Here is a 27,693-nt window from a genome sequence, read left to right as displayed (position 1 = left end):
TTCAGATATTATTGATCTTAAAGGGCTTCTATTACCAGAATTCAGAAGCACTGAATCAGAATTCAGAAAAGAATGTTCTAGATTAGGATTCAAAGTGCCTTGACAATGAGATTGTACAGTCTGGCTCATTTCTATGGTTCCTTGGAGATTCACCTTCTCCATGAGAAAAGAGGCCATCTGCAATTCTGCCTGATTCCAGAGTCCTTTTATTTGTTTACTGGGTACTCATGCCAGAGGAAAAAAAGGCAGCTTCCAGATCCGTGCAAGTCACATTGAATTGGTGCTTATATTTACAGATAAACAGCTCCATTAAACACTGGAAAAGCCTTCTTATACTTGGACAACCAGGTGAAAATATATAAATTGAATTTCACACTCATGGCACAAATTCATCCTTACAGTACCGTCCCCCAAAGCACTTCAAGTGATTTTGTGCAAAGAGTTTCTGAGATTCAATGATAAGATATGACTGCTCTGGGGGAGGGGGCAATAGGGAGAAGAGTTATTTCATTAGCATTGTCGGCTTTGTCACAAGGTGACATTATGAAAGAATTTAGCCTTTTCGTAAACTATGAAGGGAATAAATACATATCGTAATATTGGGAAAACTGCAAAAAGGCCCCATCTGGATAACCCACCACTTTCATTATGATGTGCTTATGGTTGAAAGTCAAATATCTGAATTTTGAAGAAGAAGAAAAAAAAGGTTTGGCCTACTCCGTGTTAAGAGAGAAGATACAGATAACATTCCAAACAATGGTTTGTATGGGTGCTGCTGAGCTCAAGGCCCAGGCAGTATGGTGGGTGTGGTAAGGGTCTCCTCAGGCCGATTTTAGACCCTAGACTGAAGGTGGCTTCTAGTTACCTGGACTCAGGTATCTGTCTCTTCCCAGGGCTGCTGTCTTTCCTGCTGGGACAGGGAGAATAGAGGACAGGCAACTCTTAATAATAAACATCCCTCAGAGATTCATTATGAGTCTATAGCAGGGATAGCAGTCACATCAGAACTGAGCAGATTCTCAGCCAACTGCCTCTATCCCCACCCTACACACATGGGGGTCCATGGAGAGGATCTCTAACCTGCTGCCTGCCAGCAAGCCCCAGCATTACTCAATAGGAGATGTTAGGCAAGTTACCTTATTTTACCGAGCCTCAGTTTCCTCATCGTAAAATGTGGATGCCTGCTCATAGTGTGCTGTGAGAATTAAATGGGATGACAAATGTGAAGCCCTGAGCACAGCACCTGGATTATGGGAGCATCCCCCACCCCTCCTTCTTTCTAACATAGAAGAAGGTAGAGATTCTCAATTCCTCTTTCAACAGTAATAACAATAACAAGCCACCACAGTCTACAAATTTCTGTATGTAATGGGATTCACAAGAAATTGAGAAGTACATTTCTTTTGAGCACAAACACATTCAATTTGTTTTACTGTATTTCTAGTATATATAGAGAAAAACAAAAAATACAACTCCAAGAGACCTCAGTACTAGTCTCTCCTCTCCCTCTAATGTGTGGTATGACCATTGATATCCCTTGGTCAGTCTGATTCCTGGTTACCTGGAAAAGGTGATCTTCACAGTGAATTCCAGCTGTGATGGTTGCTGACTGATTCTCCTATGTGGTCAAGGCTCTGTAGAGTGAACCTTTCAGGGATTGTCTGCTGAACCCTTTCCTTCTTCCAGAAACATTTCCCCATCCACATGGCTATATGGGTTCTCTGGCTTTCCTTGGCCAAACAGGTTCTTTCAAGTACCTGATCCAAATGGGTGAGTTCGAGTTCTTCTTCATGAGATGTTCTGAAATTGGGAAAGCGTCATAGGAAGCAATGAGATATAGCTCAAAACATGCTGACAATCACCTTGCCAGCCATCTGGTGAAAAATAGTCTGCAGCAAGAGAGAAAAAAGCCAACACTGAGAGAGAAGCAGACAGGGAAGAAGCAGAGAGAGTTTAGTCTGTACTTGACTCCCTAGTTCCAATTGTCTCACCTGTGCCCCTCTCTGTTCTGAAGTTTTCTTTTCTCACATTCTGTGAGCCAAAGAATTCTCTTTTTGTCAAAGCTACTTTGAGTTGGTTTTCTGTTCCCTGCAACCAAAAATTCTGATTTGGATCATCTTTTTATTTGACCTAAGCATCTCTATATTCATCTGGGATGGCATGGTTTTTAATATTTTATTAAACCTACTGTTATGCTACCCTTGAAATTCAGCTTCTGTTGCAACAAGCTTTTATTGCAAGGGAACAGGGAGTTCTTCCGTGGTATATAATCCTATCCTCTCCAGGTTCCACAGATATCCTGTCTGTGAGGGCCCAAAAAGAGGAACATGCCACAGAGTAAGCCAACACCAGCCAGGGAGGATGGAGAGGCAGAGCCGGCTGGGGTCCCCCTGAATCTGCTGCTGTTAGGGATTTTCTATCAGTGTGGAGTTTATTATGAATGGACCTAACTTTCAGAGGAGAGTGCAAATTTTCTCTCAAACCAGTTTGAAAACATTTAGGCAGAGTTAAAAGTCAACAATGACTTGAGGCTCTGAAGTCCTGCATTCTAGCCTGACAGAGGAGGGTTTCCCTGGTGGCTCAGCTCTCAGATGAAGCTCAGTTTTTTTGTGTGAAACATCAAAAACTCAATGTTTCTCAGAAAGTTCCAAAAAGAATCTTATTTCCCAGGCAACAGCTTTTCACTTGCTCTCCTCCCCCTGGGCCTCCACAAATTAATCATGAATATAAATAAAAGCACTACTCAAGTCAGTGACTGCTGCCATGCTCTGCCTGTTGGGATAGCAATGGAGAAATCAATAACAGAATGAGGTCCTAAGAAAAGCAGTGGAGCAACTCAAGGCTGAATGTCCAGACTATAGCTGGGCGGCTGCCATGCTGGTCAAAAACAGGGCCTGCCGAGCTCCAATGCTGCAGGAACACATGGGAGCCTGACTTCGCAGGAGCCAGATGCTTCCTGCCTTCAGAGGAGCCTGATGCTTTCTGATAGGAGGCAGGTGTGCCTTCTGCATCTGATGCCATCCACTGACAAGGAGTATGGACTGCTCACTAGCTGTTATCAAAGAATGCTTCAGACACTGCTTATGCCAATATTATACATCACAGTTCAACTTTTGAAGGGTGTATTGGTTTCAGTGTCAAAGTATGTCAATCTGGATGCTTTAAGCTGCAGTAACAGAAAACCAACTCAAATTGATTAAACAATTTGGGGATCCATTGCTTAACAAATAGGACATCAAAAGATAGGGTTGGCTTTGGTTTAATTGGCAGAATCAGGTTCACGGTACAATCAAGACCCAGGTTCCTTCCAGGACTCTGCTCTGTTGTCCAGGCTCAACTGCATCCTAAAGCATCCTCTTGATCATAGACTGGCTTCTAGCAGCAACCAGGTCTACTCCTTTGTTCACATCCAATAAGAGAAAGGGTGAGTTTCTTATGGAAGACTTCAGACTTTCAAATAAGTATGTTTCCAGAAATTTCCAGCAAAATGCTTCTCATATCTCATTAACCAGCTGCATATCACATGCCAATTCCTGAACCAATCCCTGATAAAGAGGGAGAAACACCCCTTGGACCCATCAGGACCATTAGTCAGGCTCCAGGGATCCAAGAGAGTATTTGGGAAAGGGTAGATAGCAGAATCAAGTCTGGTTTCTATTAGACAAGAAACAGGAAATACATGGCTAGACAGGCATCCAATAATGCTAACTAGCTTAAAGTCTGAATAGCCCACTTACCTTTTTAGATTGCAGTTTCAACACAAAGACACTTTGCAATACAATTCTTCAACTCCCACCTCCATATTCCTCACCTCATAAGAAGCAGTAGGAGCCTTCATCAGGAGAGACAGGTGAGGAAAATTGCTCAGGTTGTTCTGAGAATCCTTGCTGGGTTTTCTCTTGCAGACCCTTAATGCAGTATGGTAAAGTCTTCATCTAGACAAGGGCATTTGCAACATCTTGACATCAAGTGTACAGATTAGAACCACAGTCCTCACACTCAAGGGTGCAGAAGAATCTTGGGATGGGGGATCAGCTTTGTTCAAAATGCAGATCTCTGTGCCCCAATCCTAGAGATTCTGACTCACTGTGTTTGGATGAGACTCAGGAATCCATATTGAACAAATCCAGCATGAGACTGGGATGCAGGTTTTCTTTGGATCACACAGAGAAACAATGGCCATGAGCCATGTGTTGTGTTAGGCTGGCCTCTCCACAAGCATACCCAGAGAAAAGGGTCTTTCATGACAGTGATTAACTAGACAGTGTTTCTGGAAAAACAGTTAGGAAATGGGAAGTGGGACTGGAAAGGGAAGGAAGCTAAGTCAGGCTGCAATATTAGTGAAGTCCCATGGAGGTGAACCTATGGCTCGGTTCCACAGAGCAGCTCTGGAAACAGTGGAGGACAATGTTGTCCCAGTCAGCAGAGAAGGAAGCTGGAATAGTTATACTCCACCTCACCCTGTAAACTGCAGTCATTGGTTAAGCACCCCAGGGTACTAGCAGCTGGGAGTAAAAAGCCTTTATCAGGAGCCATTGTCCACAAAAATGGTAAAGGTGTCAGAAAGGAAGTATGGGCAGGACACCTACATTGTCTGCTCCTTATATTGTAAGTATATTCAATCACTTCAAAAATTTTATATGTGAATTATATCTCAATAAAGTGTTACTCAAATGATAGATTTTAAGATATATGCTGAAGAACTGTATACTCTGAGCTCCACAATGGACCATGAAACCACACAACATACAAAGGATACAGATCATCACACCGCCTGCAGGCTAGACTCAGGAGCAGGATTCCGTGTTCAACACTGACTCCTAGTACTTCAAATCAGCTATGAGGTCTCCTCATAGTTTAATAAAATCATGTGAATATGGTCAGGCGCAGTGGCTCATGCCTGTAATCCCAGCACTTTGGGAGGCTGAGGAGGGCCAATCACTTGAGGTCAGGAGTTTGAGACCAGCCTGGCCAACATGGTGAAAACCTGTCTCTAATAAAAATACCAAAATAAGCTGGGCGTGGTGGCGTGCGCCTGTATTCCCATCTACTCGGGAGGCTGCGGTAGGAGAATCACTTGAACCCTGGAGGCAGAGCCTGCAGTGAGCCTAGATCGTGCCACTGCCTTCAGCCTAAGAGACAGAGCAAGACTCCATCTCAAAAAAAAAAAATTACATGAATATTTGAAAAAAAAAAGTATATATAGACAGCACCACTTAGGAACTCCCTGTTTTTCCCTGAGGTAAGAGCTTGTTGCAACAGAAGCTGAGTTTCAAGGGTAACATAACAGTAGAGACAAAGGCTCATAAAATGAATTCAACAAAATCATGGTTGCCTACTGAAGATTAGAGATACGAAGATGTCTGAGACTGGTTTCTGTTTGCAAGGAGCTTACAATTTCATTTATTCATCCATATAACAAACGTTTGTTGAACACCTATAATGTGCCTATCACTGACCTAGTCCCTGGAGAATATCCGTGAATACAGGAGACAGGTTCTCTTATAATTGAAGTGGGGAGACACTCAGCAAAGAGGTACGTGATGAAGAGATAAACAAACTTACACTAAAGTGCCAGTAGTGATGAGTTATGGAGAGAAAATGGCAGGTGAGGGGGCCTGACCTCCAAATGATGGGAGACCTCTCCGAGCATGTGTGTCCTTAATGTTGTCAAAGTCTATACATAAAACTCAACTGGGGGGTCAAAATGGCAGATAGGAGGCAGGACTAACTTGCAGCTCCCACTTGGATGGACAGAGCAGCGTGTGGAGACTCACACTGTGAACTTTTGCTCCAAGAACTACTGCAGGAACATAGCAGGAAAACTGAGAGAATCCACAAAGGCTTTGAGGGAGGTGGAATGCCTCTGCAGGCTCCATGGGACAGCTGAGGAACTGTCGATTGGCCTGCCTTCTCAGCTGGGAGGCTTATAGCCCGGGGCAAGTTTTCAGCCCTGCTCACTGGCTGCTGGGAAATAAACTCAGTGCTGTTGCAGGGGCACGGTGGGAGTGAGACCAGCCTTTTGGTACTTGGCATACCAAACCCCATCTTGGCACCTGCTTCAGAGAAACACAACCTACAACAGGCATCAAAGAAAACTTCCTGGAGGAAATGTTCCTTCAGGCACGTTCTGAAAGACTGATAGGAGAATTAGGCAGAAGAGTGAGAGAAGGAGACATAGCATGTGCTAGTTAATAGAAGTTCAATTCCACTTTCATCTGGGCCTCCCTTGTTCTGTGTTGAAGGCTGTTTCTGGCTAGTGTGCAGGAGAAAATGTAGTTTACTCACTCTATTAATGAATATTGAGATGGTATCACAAGGAGGCTTGGGGGCGAGATGCATGGATAGATCTCTGTGCCTGGACTCAGACTTTGAGAATATTTGTGACTCATGAGAATTACCCTCAAAAGGTAGCCACTGTGCGGATGTCGGTCAGTCCTCTTCCCCGGCTAGCCCAGAGCTTGCTCATGAAGCAGAGGCTGTGCGTGGGCTCCACAACATGGACTTCTCTCTAAAGACAGCCTTGGCAGTGCCACAGCTGACAGTACAATCTGATGGCAGCGACAACCAAACCTAAAACCCCAAAATGGTGTAATAATCTGGCAGCAGCTTGATCACACGAGGTGCTTTTCACCATAGAAGGGCAGAGCTTTTCCCTCACTGGAATAGGCCCTCTTACCTGGACTTAGATGTGTTGCTTCTGCCCATGATGCTTTTGCCAACACCATCCTCCATGACTTACTGGATACATCACTGTAGCCCACACAGCATCCCTTCTGTTCTAGAAACTTCCTTAATTGTGAGAAAAGTGTCCCTAGGAGGCACTGGGCTAAGGAGCCCCATTGTCCTATCCACAACCCTATGTTTTGCTAGATTAAATAAACTGGAGCAAGGTGTACTGTTAGGTCGAACCATATGAAAATGATAACATTCAACCATTTTCTGACCTATAAAAATGACAATTTCATATGACTCAACCCAATAACTAGTGGGGTTTTGGTGAGGCTCTCCTAGGACAGCAGACTACTGCATCTTGACTCATGAAAGGTAATAAAACTGCTAGGCAGGAGTGATATTTAGAAGCATAAATATAGGAAAAAGCATATATGAGCCCCCAAATCAACAGACCATGGTAGATATTTCTCATTTGGAGAATCCAGACATATTTTCTATGTTGTGAGAATGTCAAGCTCATGACCTAGCACAGCCAAGTAGATGATTCTGTCTGGGACTTTGAACTCAAAGGAGAGAGGCAGTCAGAGGCGTGTGTGTGTGTGTGTGTTGGCTGTTGTGGATTAAAGAGTCCAGTGATGTAGGCGTGAGTCTTGCAGGAAGGAGGAGCAGGATGTTCAGGGGTGGCAAGGCCAGCAGCAGTGAGTGTCCAGCTGGGAGCAGTGTGGTCTTGAGCGGATTCCCGGTGCAGTTTCAATCGGTCGTGCTTCACCTCCTTTTCATTCCTGCTCAAACCTAGTTTTCCAGTCTTCCCATTGAGTGTGCTAGTTTCCAGACCCTCTGACAATGAATCTTTTTTTCTGGTTATGTTAACCAGAGTAGTTTCTGTTGTTTATAACTCAAAACATTTATAAATACACTATCTTTTGGCCAGAGGTTTTACACTGCTTTCTAGATAATGGTATTTAATCAGCTTTTTTTTCTTTTATTATTATTTTTTTAGACAGAATCTTGCTTTGTCGCCCAGGCTGGAGTGTAGTGGCACAATCTCGGCTCACTGCAACCTCTGTCTTCTGGGTTCAAGCAATTCTCCTGCCTCAGCCTCCCAATTAGCTGGGATTATAGGTATGTACCACTGTGCCCGGCTAATTTTTGTATTATTAGCAGAGATGGGGTTTTGCCATGTTGGCCAGGCTGGTCTCGGACTTCTGACCTCAAGTGATCCACCTGCTTTGGCCTCCCAAAGTGCTGAGATTATAGGCGTGAGCCACCGCCACTGGCCGTAATCAGTTTCTTGACAGTAAAAGAATGCACATGTAAAGTACACCAAGTGAACAGTGGGCAATGAGTAGGAGGGCAGGTGTATTCCTTTTATTCACTCCTCTTTAGTTACTGTTTCTTTCATATTTTTAAAAAAAAATTATTGTGATAGCAATTTGTATTTTTTGGAAAAATCACTCATTTTATTTAGACTTTCAAATTTATAATATACAAGTAGGCATGAAAAAATTTTTTGTTTTCATTGCTGTAACATCTTCATATTTCTAATAATGTTCATTTTTAAAAAGATTTGCCACAGGGTAATCCGTTTATTGTAGCAGTTTTCAACAGAGTGATTTGATTTATTAACTATACTTTCTTTCTATACTCAACTTCTTTTGCCTTCATTATATCCCTCTACTTGGCAGGAGAAATTTATGTTTCTTTTCCAACATTCCCCTAAAATTATTAATGTGGTCATTTTTTCTCTTTTTTTGTAGCAATAAAAGCATTTAAGTTAATTAATCTGGTTCAGTTCAACAAACATGTATAGGGTGCCTACTATGTGAGACAGTCGCAGAGCCAGAGAGGGGGGTGCAAGATAAATAAGACAAGAATATTTATTTATGTCTCAAGAGGGAACAGGCAGATGAAAAAATACATTTTAAATGATAGAAATATAATAGTTACCTTTAGATAAGATTAATAGTTATTTTTTTCTTCTATACGTTTTTGTTGTTGTTGTCACTAATATTTCAATGGTACTTTTTTTTTTTTTTGAGATAGGGTCTCCCTTTGTCACATAGGCTGGAGTGCAGTGGCACCATCATAGCTCACACAGTCCTCGAACTCCAGAGCTCAAGTGATCCTCCCACCTCAGCCTCCTGAGTAGCTGGGTCTACAGGTGCTTACCACCATGCCTGGCAATGTTTGTTTGTTTTTTAATTTTTAGTAGAGATTAAGTCTTGCTATGTTGCCCAGGCTCATCTCGAACTACTGAGCTCGAATTGCTGAGCTCAAGCAATCCTCCCACCTCAGCCTCCCAAAGTGCTAGGATTATAGGTGTGAGCCACTGCATCCTGCCCCATGATACATTTTTGAAAATTTACCAATATTTCATTCATGAATACATACTAAAGTCAGAAAAATAAAGAAAATGTATTTCTTTAAAAGAAATAATATGACAGCACTAAAACCAGTGGTATTAAGCCTCAAAATCTGAGATTCTAGAAAGACCTCTAGGTTTTCATGGAGGAAAAGTAAGTCAAAGAAAGACTAAAGGATGTTCCAGGCAAAGGAAGCAGATTATCAACAGGGGCCCAGCAACGGGAGAAAAGTGGCATTGTCCTGGTTGAATGTGAGCCCCCTGAAGCCTGTCTCCACATCTGCTGACTGCACTGCCATACCCCCGCTAATTGTTGATTGGTACATGTACTACAGCTGAGTCTGCAGTGCTAGACTTAACAGATGCTTCATGAATATGTGCAAACTTGAATGAAGATGGATGGGGTAGGGGTAGAGCACCATTTCCCAGGAGGCCATTGGGAGCCCTTGACTTTTAAAGATGAAAGAAAATTTTACTGCACCCAGCTCTGTGTTTTAGAAGAATAGGTACTGTTCAGGGGTGGACAATTTCCCCATTGTTTAGAAAGAACAGTCTTTACGTGGTCTAATGTGTTCATGTTAGAGTTACATTGGTATTGCAGAGTTTGCATTAGGGTCCATTGTTTAGAAATTGATGTTGTATTATTATTACTTCTTTGAATCACCTACTACCTACATCATATTAAGGCACCTACTACTTCTTTTTGTAGATCAATGGACCCCAATGCAAATTCTGCAATACCAATATAACTCTAACATGAACACATTACCATGTAAAGACTGTTCTTATGGGCTAACTGCAGCAGAGAACCAATGGATTCCTCAATCACAGACACCATAAATGTCTTTGAGAATGGCTGTTGTGTTGGCCTGTTCTGCCCTGGCTCTCAGTAGTAACTCACAGTATTCATATCCTCTACTTCCAGAACCCCCAGAGGGTGCTCATCTAGGAAAAACAAGGCTACAAATGAGAATATTTGAAGCTCACTGTCATTTTACCAGATGGCTGGCAAGTTATGGTAGGAACTAAAACATTGTATGTGTATATATGTGTATATCATATAAGTATATATATTTTTTGTATTTGTGATTATATATGTATAAATATATCCACATACATACACATGCACACACATACACAAGGGGTCTTCAAAAGTTCATGAAAAATATACATTATGAAAACATTATACATGGATTTCGTTTTGCAGCAAAATAAACTTGTACTGACGTGTTATATAACATATCTGAACAGGATTTGGTTTGAGTCAGTAAGAAGGATACGACATCGGTTTGAAAAGAGTCACTATCAGAGCAATGTGAATACTGCTAAAACTGAAGAGCAGTGTGAATACTGCTAAAACTGAAGAGCAATGTGAATACTTCTAAAACTGCAGAACAAGCGAACATTGTATTTACGGTGAAACTGGGGTGGAAGAATGGTGAAATCGTTGATGCTTTACAGAAAGATTGTGGGGAAAATACCCCCAAAGAATCAGCAGTTTACAAATAGATAATTCATTTTAGGAAGGGATGAGGCCATGGTGAAGATGAAACCCACAGCAGCAGACCATCCACATCAATTTGCTAGGAAAACGTTCACCTCGTGTGTGCCCTAATTGAGGAGGACTGATGATTCATAGCAGGAACAATACCCAGCACCATAGCCACCTCAACTGGTTCAGCTTCCACCATTCTGACTAAAAAATTAAAGCTGAGCAAACTTTCCCCTCGATAGGTGCCAAAACCACTGGACCCAGATCAGCTACAGACAAGAACAGAGTTTTCAACGGGAATTTTAAACAAGTGGGATTAAGATCCTGAAGCATTTCTGTGAAGAACTGTCACAGAAGATGAAACATGGTTTTACCAGTACAATCCTGAAGACAAAGCATAATCAAAGTAATAACTCCCAAGAGGTGGAAGTGGTTCAGTCAAAGCAAAAGCAGACCGGTCAAGAGCAAAGGTCATGGCAGTGGTTTTTTTGGAATGCTGAAGGCATTTTGCTTGCTTTCTGGAGGCCCACAGAATGATAACATCTGCTTATTTTGAGAAAGTGAGCCAAAACTTTAGTAGAAAAACACCTGGGAAGGCTTTACCAGAGGGTCCTTTTCCACCGTGACAATACCCTTGCTCATTCCTCTCATCAAACAATCGCAATTTTGCAAGAGTTTTGATGGGAAATCATCAGGCATCCACTTTGCAGTCCTGATTTGGCTTCTCCTGACTTCTTTTCTGTTTCCTAATCTTAAAAAAATCTTTAAAGTGCATCCATTTTTCTTGGGTTAATAATTTTAAAAGACGGCATTGACATGGTTAAATTCCCCAGGCCCTTAGTTCCTCAAGGATAGACTGAATGGCTAGCATCATCACTTACCAAAGTGTCTTGAACTTGATGGAGCTTATGTTGAGAAATCAGGTTTATATTTTTTATCTTTTAATTCCATTTTCCATAAGCTTTTTGAAGTCCTCTCATGTAAAACATATGTCTATGTACATATATATGTACATATATGCAACATATATGCAAGATCTATATTAAGTACTGCATATAATATATAATCACAAATAAAATTCTACTTGCTGTGCTGCTTCTCAATAAATGGCATTGTTATTCAGCTCACTAAGTTTTATAGGATGTCCCTTTCTACAATTATGCAAGAATTCTAGTGGTTTTCCCTTTTAAAAATGTAAGTGAAATTTAAGCCTGATTCCTACAGGGAATTAATTTTTATAATCACTACATTCTGCCATGAGGAGGATTAATTACTGTTTTCCTTCTCTACTCTCTATTGAAACTATCCATGCAAATGAAAAAAAATGTGAGGAACTTGGCACAAAGCAAAGCCAGGTATGACTTATCTAATTAATTTGACTGGCAACCCCTGAGTATTACAGGTCCTCCTCAAAAGACCATTCGTCAAAGGTAGAAGCCAAATTCTCAGGAATTGGCTTGTTCCACAACCACCTGGCTATGTTTATCCTGAGAAAGATATGTGGGTCTGGTCGCTGTCTCCAGCCACCTGCACCCAGCCTCCCACCTGTTGAGCTACGTCATGGTACCCAGGGACCAGTGAAGGCAAGGTATGGCTGGGAAGCCCAGGCTCCCTGCAGGCCAGAGAGTGGAGCAGGGTGAGGGGGAAAGAGGGATAATGCCTCCAGCACCTTCCAAATCTGGCCTCAGGTTTGGAAACACCTGAAACTTCAGATAAAGTTTATTTATTTATTTATTATTTATATGGCCTATAGTCAGACGTGTTATTGCAAATCTAGAACACTATATTGTGAAAGGACAGTCTGGCATTCAGGCAATAAAGGACACACTAAATTAAAGGTCAGTGTATTTCATTCCACTAGAAATGTTAAATTTCTGTATCTCAAAAAATTCAGAAAATAAAAGACATGATAAATTAGGAAAATATTGCAAATGCTTACATCCAATCATTAAATGGAAAGAGAAGAGTACAAATAGTACGTTATATAATAACATCAATTTCATAAAATTAATATATACATTTTAAAGGAAGACAGTCAAAAGAAGACATTCTTGCTAGTGATAATATAATTAATTTTTGTGTTTATGCGTTTCTGAGACCTGTATTTTCAACAAGTATTTATTTATTCTTAAATATAGACATTTTTAAAAGTAAAAAAATAGTTCTACTTACTTCTGAGAATTATCTTGAGGAAATAATTAAACCAACCAGAAGTATACAGATGCCTACTGTAACTTTATTATTATAAAATTGGAAGTAACTTAAATGTTAGGTCATAGTGGAAGACCTAAATGAGTATTGTATATGCACTCTAACAAATGTGATAAAATCATTCAAATGGTAATGATGATGATTACATAAAGATTATAAATATGATTATGATAGAATATTCAAAGAAAAAAATTAAGATGTGCATATTATATAAATATGTAAAATATATCATTTGGACAAGAACTAGGGGGAAATGTGTAAATATAAAAATAATTCCATTAGCAAATGAAGATTATGGATGCATTTTTCTCTTTTTAAAAAAAAGTTGTTATATTGTTGCTTATGTTTCAAAAGAGTAGGATGAAATTGTCCTGAGGCACTTCCATGATAGGTTAGGACGCCATGAGCCCTTGCTCTGTCCAATGCTGGCATCCAGGCCTCTCAGTTCAGTCTGTCCACACTTGTATCAGTCCATTTGTGTTGCCATAAAGGAACACCTGTGACTGGGTAATTTACAGAGAGGTGTATGTTGGCTCACGGTTCTGCAGTGCCATGTACAAGCATGGCACCAATGTCAGCTTGGCTTTTGGTGAGAGCCTCAGGAAGCTTACAATCATGGCAGAAGGTGAAGGAGAGCAGCGTGTCACATGGCAAGAGGGGGAGTAAGAGAGAAAAGGGAGGAGGTGGCAGGATTTTTAAACAAGCAGCTCTCCCCTGAACTAACAGGAGAACTCATTACCACTAGGAGAGCACCAAGCCATTCACAAAGGATCCAGCCCCATGATCCAAACACTTCCCACCTGGCCTCTCCCCCAACACTGAGGATCACATTTCAACAGGAGATTTGGAGGGACAAACACCCAAACCACATCAACACTCAAGGCTGTTATAGAGAAGATTCAAGGCTGTTATAGAGAAGACTCTGATTTACAAGTTAATATTATCCTGAGTAGAAACACAAGTATGATACTCAGAGATCCAAAGAAACAGTGGTAAACTGGCATTTATTTTTAATTGCAACAACTGGAGGATTCTGAGAAAGACCAGCTAAATTTATGAAATCCTTAAACTTGTTACAGCATCTCACAAACTATTTCCACCAAGGCTTGGCTCGTTAAGAATGAGAAATCAATAGAATTATTTTTTCCCCCAGAAATCATGATCACACACCAGATACAAACTTGTTAGGTTAATGTAATGTATGAAATGCTCTTCCATAAGCACCGTGTTCAGACATTGTTTATTTGAACTAACACAATTCTGATGAAGAAATCAAATAAGAAAGTCCTGTAGCTGATTTTTTCTTTAAAAACAGTCAATCACTGGAAAAACACACATTGACAGAATGTATGTAGTCCCAGGGATGAGACATGCTGCGATCCACTTGTGGCTGAGGGAGCAGGGCTCAGGCCTCATATAGAGAGCAGGCCAGAGGTTTAGCAACATGACCTGGAGTTCAGGGCTCGGCTCTGTCCTCATGACCACAGTAAAAGCACTGACTGAGCACCTGTCCCTTGCCTCCGTTACATACATGACCTCATTTAATCGCCACAACAACTTTCCCAGGTGGGTTACTATTAGCTCCATTGTTCAGGTGAGGAAACTGACGCTCAGCAAGGCAAGGTTGCTTTTCTAAGAGCACACAGCAAGTGATGGACCCCCTGGCTCTGGCGCCCAAATCACCTAGCTCCTCACCTGGTGTTTTTCCCTCTACAGTATATTAACTACAGTCTTTCAATTAGTGACTTTATCTTGGTACCTTACCTATATGATTTCATTTAATGATTATGAAGTACTATTATGTATTATTTTTATCCTCTAAACTTTCCTAAAGTTACAGAGCTAGGAGGTAGCTGGGACAGGGTAGGACTCCTGTCTGTCTATCTGCCTAAAATTGCAAAGCCCTTACTGTTTCCAGCAATACCCAGCTGCCTCTCCTTGTGCCAAGGGTGTTAGAAGAGCATATCCCCCACATAGCCTGCTCAGGATAAATGAATTTCATCACGACTGCTCTTCTCACAAACATGCTTCAGTCTAATAAACCTTAATCACCATGTCATAAAGTGCAGTGACTAATCCGTTGTACTGTGATTATCACCCATAATAAGTAGAGACATAAAAAGAGATTAATAACGAGGGTAGTCAAATAATACATAGGACTGATGATTATCCACAACGAAGTAAGTAGTGAGTGGAACGTGTTTGAGGAGAAAAGATAAATCAATGCCGGATCTGAGCTGTTGGTTTAGTGCTCTCCCTACTCAGCCAGTCACCCACTCTGCTGCTGACATTGTCTTCCATGTTACTGGGTGATGTTTCTTCAAAATATCTTGTTGTGCAAAGTATGCTCTCCTGGTCCCTATTCAACCCCTGTGAGAACTTCACAAACACTCCTAAATCTCACATGAAGCAGCTCTATATCCTGGACAGAGCCCTGGCTTAGCAGTGAGAAAACCTGGTTAAGGTTCATTTCTGTCCTCAGCTAGATATGTGATCGTGAGTGTCACTTAATCTTTCTAAGGTTGAGTTCCTTCATTTAGAAAATGGGATTGGGGATACCCAAAATAAGGTTGACAAAATAAAGTTCGCTGGAAATTCAAATGCTTGTGGTTAAATAATACAGGATTAGCTGATTTAAAGTGCCAATGTTATAAGGAAAATAATCTAACAAATGCAGTAAAAGTCTTGGCACATTTTGATGCTAGAGTTGGTGGCAGTTGGAGCGCCAAGCACCAGGAAAGTGTTCTGAGTCAAGACCAGGACTGAGAAGGGAGGCTCAGTGCAGGTCAAACCAGGATGAGACTGAAGGCAACATCATACTGAAAGGTACACAAGTTGTAGCCCCTCTCCTTTAAAACTTAACTCCTGCAGTTACCAGAGGCAAGCCCTGAGCAGCATCCGCCTAAGTAAGCAGCCTGTGACTTGTAGAGTGGCTGTCCCTGCCCACAGCTCTTGGAGAGCACTGGGTGGGGCACGCCTGGCAGCTCAAACAGCTGAGTCTTTCACTGAGTGTGAAGACAGCCTGACCCTTTAAAAAGAGTGGAGTTAACCCCTCCTCTGGGTCAACCTCAGCAGTAATTTTCCAAATGCCGCATGATGCATTCACTGTTATGACCCCCTAAAGCTCTTGTTTTAGTTCTAGAGCTAGTCTAAAACTATTTACCACTGGTTTTTTGAATCTCTGTGTGTCATACTTGCATTTCTCCTTAGGGTAAGACTAACTTGTAAATCAAAGTCTGCCCTAAAACAGCCTTGAGTGTGAGCAGACTGAATTGAGAGGCCTGGGTGCCAGCAACAGCCAAAGCAGGAGTTCATAGAGCCCTCACCTATACTGAAAGTGCCTCAGGACAATCTCGTCCTACTCTTTGGAAACATAAAGAATAATACAGCAACTTTTTTAAAAAAGAGAAAACTGGCTGCAGTTTTGGTGTCCTGGTGACTCACACAGCAAATTCAACTCCATTTTTAGCCAAATCCTTATTATTTCTTCTCCTGCAAGCCACTCCTTAAAGAGAAAATATAAATATCTCCCTTCAAATTCAAGATGGTATAGCTTAGTGGGGTCAGTGTTATTGAAAACAGGAGGCCTCAGCTGGGCAGAGTGGCTCACACCTGTAATCCCAGCACTTTGAGAGGCTGAGGCGGGCTGATCACTTGAGGCCAGGAGATTTAGACCAGCCTGGCCAACATGGTGAAACCTGTCTCTAACAAAAATACCAAAAAATAGGCTTGGTGGCTCATGCCTGTAATCTCAGCTACTCAGGAGGCTGAGGCACGAGAATCACTTGAACCCAGGAGGCAGAGGTTGTAGCGAGCCAAGACCATGCCACTGCACTCCAGCCTGGGTGACAGAGTGAGACCCTGTCTCAAAAAAGAAAGAAAGAAAATAGGAGGCTAGATTCATGCTCCAGTACGGTCAGCAAATAATAAGGTACTGTAGGAAGCTAGGTGCTGTTTTGGGTTCTTTTAATATGTTATCTAATTTCATGTTTTTCATCATCCAGGAATAGTTACTCTCCTCCCTACAAATAACAGAAGGAGAAAAGGAGGCTTAATGAGGTCAAGTAATCTGTCCAAAGTCCCAACAAACGCCCTCCTATTACTAATGCTAATCTTCCATGACTCTCCAGGGCCAGAAGAAAATCCAGTGTGAGGGGGTTAAAAAGTGAAACAGGCTTAGCTCACATAGAAAGTCCTTAGCTCATCTCCTAGCACATGGTTAAATGCTCAAGAAATGATACTTGGCATTAGCAATAGAAGGGCATTTGAAAGCCTTTAAAGAAACACACAGAATGCATGGATTTTATGGACTTGTGCACGGAGAAGCCTGTGGTGCTAGAAGATACTGTGTAGGACTGTCACCAGTGTGCCTAAAGTTGCTCATTATCTTGCCGTTTCACATAAAATAAAACAGAAATGCAAATAAAAGCTACACAAATAATGAAACATATAAAAAAGAAAATTTTCCCTTGGACTCATTCAATTAGTCCTGGGAGTAATGCGCGTTGTGCTTAGATACACAATTCTCATTGTCAGAGTTGTTTTCCCTTTGCTTTTCACAATCAGACCACAACCAGGCCAGTGCTTGATTTTGGAAATAAGACCTTGACCACAGCCCTTTGCCTTATTGGGAATGTGTTGCTCAGCTAAGTGGCTCAAAGTCCATGCTGCCACCTACAGGATGTGAGAACATTTTGGCAAATTATATATCTGACAAGAGACTCAAACAGGCACTGTGGCTCCTGCCTGTAATCCCAGCTACTCAGGATGCTGAGGCAGGAGGATCCTTGGAGCCCAGAAGTGCTAGACTACAGTGAGCTATGATCACACCACTGCATTCCAGCCTGGGTCACAGCCTTGTCTCAAAAAAAAAAAAAGAAAGAAAAAAAGAAAAAAGAGACTGGTTCTAGAGTATATGAAGAACTCTTATAACTCAATAGTGAAAAGACAGATACGTCAATATAAAAATAAGCAAAGGATCTAAATATTTATTCAAAGAAGATATAAATGGCCAATAAGCACTTGAAAAGATGATCAGCATCATTAGCCATCAGAAGAATGCATATCAAAACTACAATGAGAACGAAGATGGCCAAATAGGAACAGCTCCAGTCTCCAACTCCCAGCGCAAGCGACACAGAAGACCAGTGATTTCTGCATTTTCAACTGAGGTACTGGGTTCATCTCACTAGGGAGTGCCGGACAATCAGTGCTCGTCAGCTGCTGCAGCCCGACCAGCAAGAGCTGAAGCAGGGCGAGGCATCGCCTCACCTGGGAAACGCAAGGGGGAAGGGAATCCCTTTTCCTAGCCAGGAGAACTGAGACACACAACACCTGGAAAATTGGGTAACTCCCACCCCAATACTGCGCTTTAAGCAAATGGGCACACCAGGAGATTATAACCCACACCTGGCTGGGAGGGTCCCACGCCCACGGAGTTCCCTCATTGCTAGCACAGCAGTCTGTGATCTAACTGCAAGGCAGCAGCGAGGCTGGGGGAGGGGCGCCCGCCATTGCTGTGGCTTAAGTAGGTAAACAAAGCCGCTGGGAAGCTCGAACTGGGTGGAGCTCATAGCAGCTCAAGGAAGCCTGCCTGTCTGTGTAGACTCCACCTCTGGGGATAGGGCACAGCTAAACAACAACAACAACAAAAAGCAGCAGAAACCTCTGCAGACACAAACGACTCTGTCTGACAGCTTTGAAGAGAGCAGTGGATCTCCCAACACGGAGGCTGAGATCTGAGAAGGGACAGACTGCCTGCTCAAGTGGGTCCCTGACCCCTGAGTAGCCTAACTGGGAGACATTCCCCACTAGGGGCAGACTGACACCCCACACCTTACATGGTGGAGTACACCCCTGAGAGGAAGCTTCCAAAGTAAGAATCAGACAGGTACACTCGCTGTTCAGCAATATTCTATCTTCTGCAGCCTCTACTGCTGATACCCAGGCAAACAGGGTCTGGAGTGGACCTCAAGCAATCTCCAACAGACCTACAGCTGAGGGTCTTGACTGTTAGAAGGAAAACTATCAAACAGGAAGGACACCTACACCAAAACACCATCAGTACGTCACCATCATCAAAGACCAGAGGCAGATAAAACCACAAAGATGGGGAAAAAGCAGGGCAGAAAAGCTGGAAATTCAAAAAATAAGAGCGCATCTCCCCCTGCAAAGGAGCGCAGCTCATCGCCAGCAACGGATCAAAGCTGGACAGAGAATGACTTTGACGAGATGAGAGAAGAAGGCTTCAGTCCATCAAAATTCTCAGAGCTAAAGGAGGAATTACGTATTCAGCGCAAAGAAACTAAAAATCTTGAAAAAAGAGTGGAAGAATTGACAGAGTAATTAATGCAGAGAAGGTCATAAATGAAATGACAGAGATGAAAACCATGACACGAGAAATACGTGACAAATGCACAAGCTTCAGTAACCGACTCGATCAACTGGAAGAAAGAGTATCAGCGATTGAGGATCAAATGAATGAAATGAAGCAAGAAGAGAAACCAAAAGAAAAAAGAAGAAAAAGAAATGAACAAAGCCTGCAAGAAGTATGGGATTATGTAAAAAGACCAAATCTACGTCTGATTGGGGTGCCTGAAAGTGAGGGGGAAAATGGAACCAACTTGGAAAACACTCTTCAGGATATCATCCAGGAGAACTTCCCCAACCTAGTAGGGCAGGCCAACATTCAAATTCAGGAAATACAGAGAACGCCACAAAGATACTCCTCGAGAACAGCAACTCCAAGACACATAATTGCCAGATTCACCAAAGTTGAAATGAAGGAAAAAATCTTAAGGGCAGCCAGAGAGAAAGGTCGGGTTACCCACAAAGGGAAGCTCATCAGACTAACAGCAGATCTCTCGGCAGAAACTCTACAAGCCAGAAGAGAGTGGGGGCCAATATTCAACATTCTTAAAGAAAGGAATTTTAAACCCAGAATTTCATATCCAGCCAAACTAGGTTTCATAAGTGAAGGAGAAATAAAATCCTTTACAGATAAGCAAATGCTTAGAGATTTTGTCACCACCAGGCCTGCCTTACAAGAGACCCTGAAGGAAGCACTAAACATGGAAAGGAACAACTGGTACCAGCCATTGCAAAAACATGCCAAAATGTAAAGACCATTGAGGCCAGGAAGAAACTGCATCAACTAACGAGCAAAATAACCAGTTAATATCATAATGGCAGGATCAAGTTCACACATAACAATATTAACCTTAAATGTAAATGGACTAAATGCTCCATTTAAAAGACACAGACTGGCAAACTGGATAAAGAGTCAAGACTCATCAGTCTGCTGTATTCAGGAGACCCATCTCACATGCAGAGACATACATAGGCTCAGAATAAAGGGATGGAGGAAGATCTACCAAGCAAATGGAGAACAAAAAAAAGCAGGGGTTGCAATCCTAGTCTCTGATAAAACAGACTTTAAACCATCAAAGATCAAAAGAGACAAAGAAGGACATTACATAATGGTAAAGGGATCAATTGAACAGGAAGAGCTAACTATCCTAAATATATATGCACCCAATACAGGAGCACCCAGATTCATAAAGCAAGTCCTTAGAGACTTATAAAGAGACTTAGACTCCCATACAATAATAATGGGAGACTTCAACACCCCACTGTCAACATTAGACAGATCAACAAGACAGAACGTTAACAAGGATATCCAGGAATTGACCTCATCTCTGCAGCAAGCAGACCTAATAGACATCTATAGAACTCTCCACCCCAAATCAACAGAATATACATTCTTCTCAGCACCACATCACACTTATTCCAAAATTGACCACATAATTGGAAGTAAAGCACTCCTCAGCAAATGTACAAGAACAGAAATTATAACAAACTGTCTCTCAGACCACAGTGCAATCAAACTAGAACTCAGGACTAAGAAACTCAATCAAAACCGCTCAACTACATGGAAACTGAACAACCTGCTCCTGAATGACTACTGGGTACATAACGAAATGAAGGCAGAAATAAAGATGTTCTTTGAAACCAATGAGAACAAAGATACAACATACCAGAATCTCTGGGACACATTTAAAGCAGTGTGTAGAGGGAAATTTATAGCACTAAATGCCCACAAGAGAATGCTGGAAAGATCTAAAATTGACACTCTAACATCACAATTAAAAGAACTAGAGGGGCAAGAGCAAACACATTCAAAAGCTAGCAGAAGGCAAGAAATAACTAAGATCAGAGAAGAACTGAAGGAGATAGAGACACAAAAAACCCTCCAAAAAATCAATGAATCCAGGAGTTGGTTTTTTGAAAAGATCAACAAAATTGACAGACCGCTAGCAAGACTAATAAAGAAGAAAAGAGAGAAGAATCAAATAGATGCAATAAAAAATGATAAAGGGGATATCACCATCGACCCCACAGAAATACAAACTACCATCAGAGAATACTATAAACACCTCTACACAAATCAACTAGAAAATCTAGAAGAAATGGATAATTCCTGGACACTTACACTCTTCCAAGACTAAACCAGGAAGAAGTTGAATCCCTGAATAGACCAATAGCAGGCTCTGAAATTGAGGCAATAATTAATAGCCTACCAACCAAAAAAAGTCCAGGATCAGATGGATTCACAGCTGAATTCTACCAGAGGTACAAGGAGGAGCTGGTACCATTCCTTCTGAAACTATTCCAATCAATAGAAAAAGAGGGAATCCTCCCTAACTCATTTTATGAGGCCAACATCATCCTGATACCAAAGCCTGGCAGAGACACAACAGGAAAAAGAGAATTTTAGACCAATATCCCTGATGAACATCGATGCAAAAATCCTCAATAAAATACTGGCAAACCGGATTCAGCAGCACATCAAAAAGCTTATCCACCATGATCAAGTGGGCTTCATCCCTGGGATGTAAGGCTGGTTCAACATTCGCAAATCAATAAACGTAATCCAGCATATAAACAGAACCAAAGACAAGAACCACATGATTATCTCAATTGATGCAGAAAAGGCCGTTGATAAAATTCAACAGCTCTTCATGCTAAAGACGCTCAATAAATTTGGTATTGATGGAACGTACCTCAAAATAATAAGAGCTATTTATGACAAACCCACAGCCAATATCATACTGAATGGGCAAAAACTGGAAAAATTCCCTTTGAAAACTGGCACAAGACAGGGATGCCCTCTCTCACCACTCCTATTCAACATAGTGTTGGAAGTTCTGACCAGGGCAATCAGGCAAGAGAAAGAAATAAAGGGTATTCAGTTAGGAAAAGAAGAAGTCAAATTGTCCCTGTTTGCAGATGACATGATTGTATATTTAGAAAACCCCATTGTCTCAGCCCAAAATCTCCTTAAGCTGATAAGCAACTTCAGCAAAGTCTCAGGATACAAAATTAATGTGCAAAAATCACAAGCATTCTTATACACCAGTAACAGACAAACAGAGAGCCAAATCAGGAATCAACTTCCATTCACAATTGCTTCAAAGAGAATCAAATACCTAGGAATCCAACTTACAAGGGATGTAAAGGACCTCTTCTAGGAGAACTACAAACCACTGCTCAGTGAAATCAAAGAGGACACAAACAAATGGAAGAACATACCATGCTCATGGATAGGAAGAATCATATCGTGAAAATGGCCATACTGCCCAAGGTGATTTATAGATTCAATGCCATCCCCATCAAGCTACCAATGAGTTTCTTCACAGAATTGGAAAAAACGGCTTTAAAGTTCATATGGAACCAAAAAAGAGCCCGCATTGCCAAGACAATCCTAAGTCAAAAGAACAAAGCTGGAGGCATCACACTACTGACTTCAAACTATGCTACAAGGCTACAGTAACCAAAACAGCATGGTACTGGTACCAAAACAGAGATATAGACCAATGGAACAGAACAGAGTCCTCAGAAATAATACCACACATCTACAGACATCTGATCTTTGACAAACCTGAGAGAAACAAGAAATGGGGAAAGGATTCCCAATTTAATAAATGGTGCTGGGAAAATTGGCTAGCCATAAGTAGAAAGCTGAAACTGGATCCTTTCTTACTCCTTATACGAAAATAATTCAAGATGGATTAGAGACTTAAATGTTAGACCGAATACCATAAAAACCCTAGAAGAAAACCTAGGTAGTACCATTCAGGACATAGGCATGGGCAAGGACTTCATGTCTAAAACACCAAAAGCAATGGCAGCAAAAGCCAAAATTGACAAATGGGCTCTAATTAAACTAAAGAGCTTCTGAACAGCAAAAGAAACTACCATCAGAGTGAACAGGCAACCTACAGAATGGGAGAAAATTTTTGCAATCTACTCATCTGACAAAGGGCTAATATCCAGAACCTACAAAGAACTCAAACAAATTTACAAGAAAAAAACAAACAACCCCATCAAAAAGTGGGCAAAGGATATGAACAGATATTTCTCAAAAGAAGACATTCATACAGCCAACAGACACATGAAAAAATGCTCATCATCACTCGCCATCAGAGAAATGCAAATCAAAACCACAATGAGATACCATCTCACACCAGTTAGAATGGCAATCATTAAAAAGTCAGGAAACAACAGGTGCTGGAGAGGATGTGGAGAAATAGGAACACTTTTACACTGTTGGTGGGACTGTAAACTAGTTCAACCATTATGGAAAACAGTATGGCAATTCCTCAAGGAGCTAGAACTAGATGTACCATATGACCCAGCCATCCCATTACTGGGTATATACCCAAAGGATCATAAATCATGCTGCTATAAAGACACATGCACACGTATGTTTATTGCGGCACTATTCACGATAGCAAAGACTTGGAATCAACCCAAATGTCCATCAGTGACAGACTGGATTAAGAAAATGTGGCACATATACACCATGGAATACTATGCAGCCATAAAAAAGGATGAGTTTGTGTCCTTTGTAGGGACATGGATGCAGCTGGAAACCATCATTCTTAGCAAACTATCACAAGAACAGAAAACCAAACACCGCATGTTCTCACTCATAGGTGGGAACCGAACAATGAGATCACTTGGACTCGGGAAGGGGAACATCACACACCGGGGCCTATCATGCGGAGGGGGGAGGGGGGAGGGATTGCATTGGGAGTTATACCTGATGTAAATGACGAGTTGATGGGTGCTGACGAGTTGATGGGTGCAGCACACCAACATGGCACAAGTATACATATGTAACAAACCTGCACGTTATGCACATGTACCCTAGAACTTAAAGTATAAAAAAAAAAAAAAACTACAATGAGAACTACTTCACACCCACTAGGATGGCTATTATAAAGAAGACAGATCACAATGAGTGTTGACCAGGATTTGGAGAGATTGGAATCCTTGCACACTGCTAACAGAAATGTAATATGGTGCAGTCTCTGGAAAACAGTCTGGCAGTTTCCTCAAAAAGTTAAATATAGAGTTTTTATATGAGCCAGCAATTGTACTACTAGGTATATACCCAAGAGAATTAAAACCATATATTCACACAAAAAATATGTACAGGAATGTCCATAGCAACATATTTGAAATAGCTAGAAAGCAGAAACAAACCAAATGCCTATCAGCTGATGACTGAATAAATAAAAGATGGTATATCCATATAATGAAATATTACTCAGCAGTGAAAAGGAATAAAGTACTGATATATGATACAACATGGACAAATCTTGAAAATGTTACGGTAAGCAGAAGAAGCCAGGCATAAAATACTACATGCTTTATGGTTCCCTTCATATGAACTGTCCAGAACAGGCAAATGTATATAGACAGAAAGTAGATGAGCAGTTGCTAGAGTTGAGGGATGGCAAGTGGGGAAAATGGTGAGCAACTGCTAATGGGTACAGGATTTCTTTTAGAAGTGATAAAATGTCCTGAAATTGGTTATGGTGATGGTTGCTAAACTCTGTGAATATATTAAAACACAACAAATTAGATGGATGAATTGTATGGTATGTGAATTATGTCTTAGTAACGCTGTTTTTTTTTTTAAATCTCATGCTTCCCAGGCAGCTGGAGTTTCTTCCAACTGGGCTGTGGAGTACATGACATGGAAGGCAATGTGGTTAAAGGCATATGTTTCAGAATCAGACTCCCCTGGGTTCCAATGCTGGCTCTGCTTTTTATTGTCCGTATAAACTTGGGCAACTCCGTGAACTTGTGAAAATATTTGTAACAATACAGTCTTTGTGACTTTGTGCAGATGAAATGAGATGATGCAGGTAAAAGGTTTATCACAGTATTCACTTTGCGAGTGCTCAAAAGGAAGCAACTGTACTTATAAAGTAAGGCAATTTATTCAATTACATATTATTTCTTCCATTTCTCGTGTTTCCACCACCAAATCAAAATAGGAATCAGAAGTTCACATGCATTTATCTCCGCTGACTTCAAAAGAAAAGGGTAAAAAAGTTGTCCTAGTTTAGGGATGTAAATGATTTAGCAGTGGCAGGGTGCCCTGAGTGTGCATTACCAGGCTTTGGAGTTTATGTCATCAGGCATGGGGCGAAATGGTAGCTTTTGAGGCATAAAAGAGGAGCATAAGTTCTGTCCTATTAAAGAGATCAATTGCCCGGTGTGTCCAATATTCTGTCTTCCACTCTGGCCAAGACAGATGCTTCAGAGAAGGCCATAAAATCCATTAACATACTTAATTACACACTCTTGTATCATGGCAGATACATTACTGTCCCAAACCCAGCCTGTCCTTGCCCTACGTATCCAACATCCATATCTTCAAGATAGCTTGCAGATTTAAACTAATTAATCTCTCTTTCTCCAAAAGGCTTTTTCTTACTAGGGGGATGGGAGGGCTGGTTACCTGCTGCCTGCCCCCATCTGTGAGCTACTGCGCTGACGCCTGATTGTCACTTTGTGCCTGTTTGACCTTATGCTTAGTGGGCATTTGGAACTGCTGCACCGTCAATCATTTGTTGAAGACCAACTGTATGCCAGGAAAGGTGCCAGACATTGGGGCAAAAGGAAGACTAGGATTTTGTTCCTTTATGAGAGGAACTCTAAGTCTACTAGGGAATATGTAATTTTTCCTATATTATGATTACTTAAAAATGTGTTGGCCTCCCCTTTGAGACAGATATATCTGAAGATAATAATAATATAAGGTATAACTACTGAAATTGCTCAGAACAGCAAAGTGACTACTCAGAGGTCACTATGAAACACTTCCGTTTTCATTTATTTAGTCTCATGGCTGGGTCTAGTTGTAAAGGGAGTGGGGGAATGTACTCATTTAATGGAGGGACAATGTGCCTAGATATAAACTGAAGTTCTATCCCTAAGAAAAAAAAGAGAGAATGAATTCGGGGAACCAATTAGCAATCTTCTCACAGGAGGCATGGAAGATTTTTAATCAGAGAGTGGTAAATTTAGATCTGTGGTTATGGGCACATTTGGTGGCCTGCAAACATCAGTAGGTTAGGGTGTGGGGTAAGGAAAGGTAAGACAACAAGGGAAAGGAAGGGAAGCCGCGGCAAAACATGATCAACTAAAAGCCAAAACATGATCATTGGTTTGAATAACTAAGAGGATATAAGGTGATCTTTGAGAAAGCTGTTGTACAAGAGTGGTAAGCTAGACACAAAAGCCTGTGATGAAAAATCACCAATATGTTGTCCCTTCTGTTGCTCAAGGAGCTCACAATGCACTGGGGAGAGAAACAGACATCTGCAAATATCATCTCTGAAAATAAATCATTGCATTAAGTGCTATAATTAAAGCGTATAAACCCAACACTGAGCACAAAGGAGGGAGGGACTGGGTCTGACCTGGAGAGCAGCAGAGGAGAAAGTGCGAAATGAAAGGTACCCCAACAACAGACAAAGGGTCACACTTGGCCCCAGACATAGTGCTTCTTCCTCAAGTGCGAAGGGAGTATTGCCAACACCAGATATGCAGTGTTATCTGTATTTGGAAATTGTTTATATTCGGGCCATTCACCTCATTCAGTCCGGCAATTTCATTCAATTAATCTCATTCATTTATTAATCTCATTCATTATTCTCTGTAAACCCCACGAGAGCGGAGACTTTGTGTCTTCTGGATCGGTAGATCCCCCATGCCTACTGGCGCTAGTAGTTGCCCTAAATTCACTTATCAAAGGCAGAAAGAATAACTGGGACTCTTCTCTCTTACTTTTCACGATTTCCAGCAGGGCACAAAGGCCTACAATCCCGACCTGAAAAAAACAGACTTGACTGGAGGCAGCGCCTCCTCTTCCAAACACAGCCCCGGCTGTCGCAGATTAGCACAACGGCCTAAGCGGCGGAACTCTGGAGAGTGCGGAACCTGGGATCCTAGGAAACTGAAAGCAACGGAACCTGGGGGCGATGGAATCGGGAGCGGTGGAACCCGGAGCCTGTGGAACTTGAATCCAGCGGAACCTGACAGCGGCGCCCAGGGGGCCACCCGGACTCTGTTTGGAACGGAAGCACGTGTCCGCCGTTTCCTGGTTGCGGGTCAGCGCCGAGGTCCTGGGCTGGCAGCCGGGATGTTGCCCTACACAGTGAACTTCAAGGTGTCGGCGCGCACCCTCACGGGAGCCCTCAACGCCCACAACAAGGCGGCGGTGGACTGGTGAGGGCGCCGGGCTTCCAGGTCGCCAGGATCGGCCAGGAATGTGTGAGGGGAAGGGGGAAGAACAAGAGGTTTCACCCCCTGGTTAGTTTGGCCTCGCTAAGACAGGCAGCCGCCCTCACACAATGAGATTGCTTTTAGTTGGTGGATTTCTGTTGTTACAAAAGTGATAATAGCCCCGTGTGGGAAATTCCCCCATGCAAATACATTTCCCCTCTTTCTCGCCTATTTCTCTGCTGTTTTCTCTGCACCTTGCCCTTTTGCCATTCCATTCCCCTCTCTTTACCTCTTCTCCAGCTTACAGGTTTCTCTCTCGCCACCATTAATTCCCTGTCCACTTTCTCTTTCCCATCCTGTCTTTTCT

The 27,693-nt window shown here is 41.8% G+C and overlaps 1 protein-coding gene and 1 long non-coding RNA gene across 3 annotated transcripts in view; one reads left to right on the top strand and one right to left on the bottom strand.

Annotated features, from left to right (window-relative positions):
• Positions 1-27,001, bottom strand: part of LOC117065772 — a 91,093-nt gene extending 64,092 nt beyond the window's left edge. The window contains exon 1 of the long non-coding RNA XR_004430034.1: positions 26,522-27,001. This is a non-coding gene — a long non-coding RNA (uncharacterized LOC117065772). The remainder of the gene's footprint in view (positions 1-26,521) is intronic.
• Positions 27,002-27,004: 3 nt separating this feature from the next.
• The window catches only part of WDR11 (WD repeat domain 11), a 56,979-nt gene continuing 56,290 nt past the window's right edge, over positions 27,005-27,693 (top strand). For both annotated transcript variants that reach the window (XM_033181025.1, XM_033181016.1), the window contains exon 1: positions 27,005-27,329. In XM_033181025.1, the coding sequence (XP_033036916.1) occupies positions 27,244-27,329 (86 nt within the window). In that variant the 5' untranslated portion in view covers positions 27,005-27,243. The remainder of the gene's footprint in view (positions 27,330-27,693) is intronic.

Source organism: Trachypithecus francoisi, unplaced genomic scaffold, assembly GCF_009764315.1.
Source record: "Trachypithecus francoisi isolate TF-2019V2 unplaced genomic scaffold, Tfra_2.0 Contig01579, whole genome shotgun sequence".
Classification (NCBI taxonomy): Eukaryota; Metazoa; Chordata; class Mammalia; order Primates; family Cercopithecidae; genus Trachypithecus; species Trachypithecus francoisi.
This window is presented reverse-complemented; position numbering and strand designations above follow the sequence as displayed.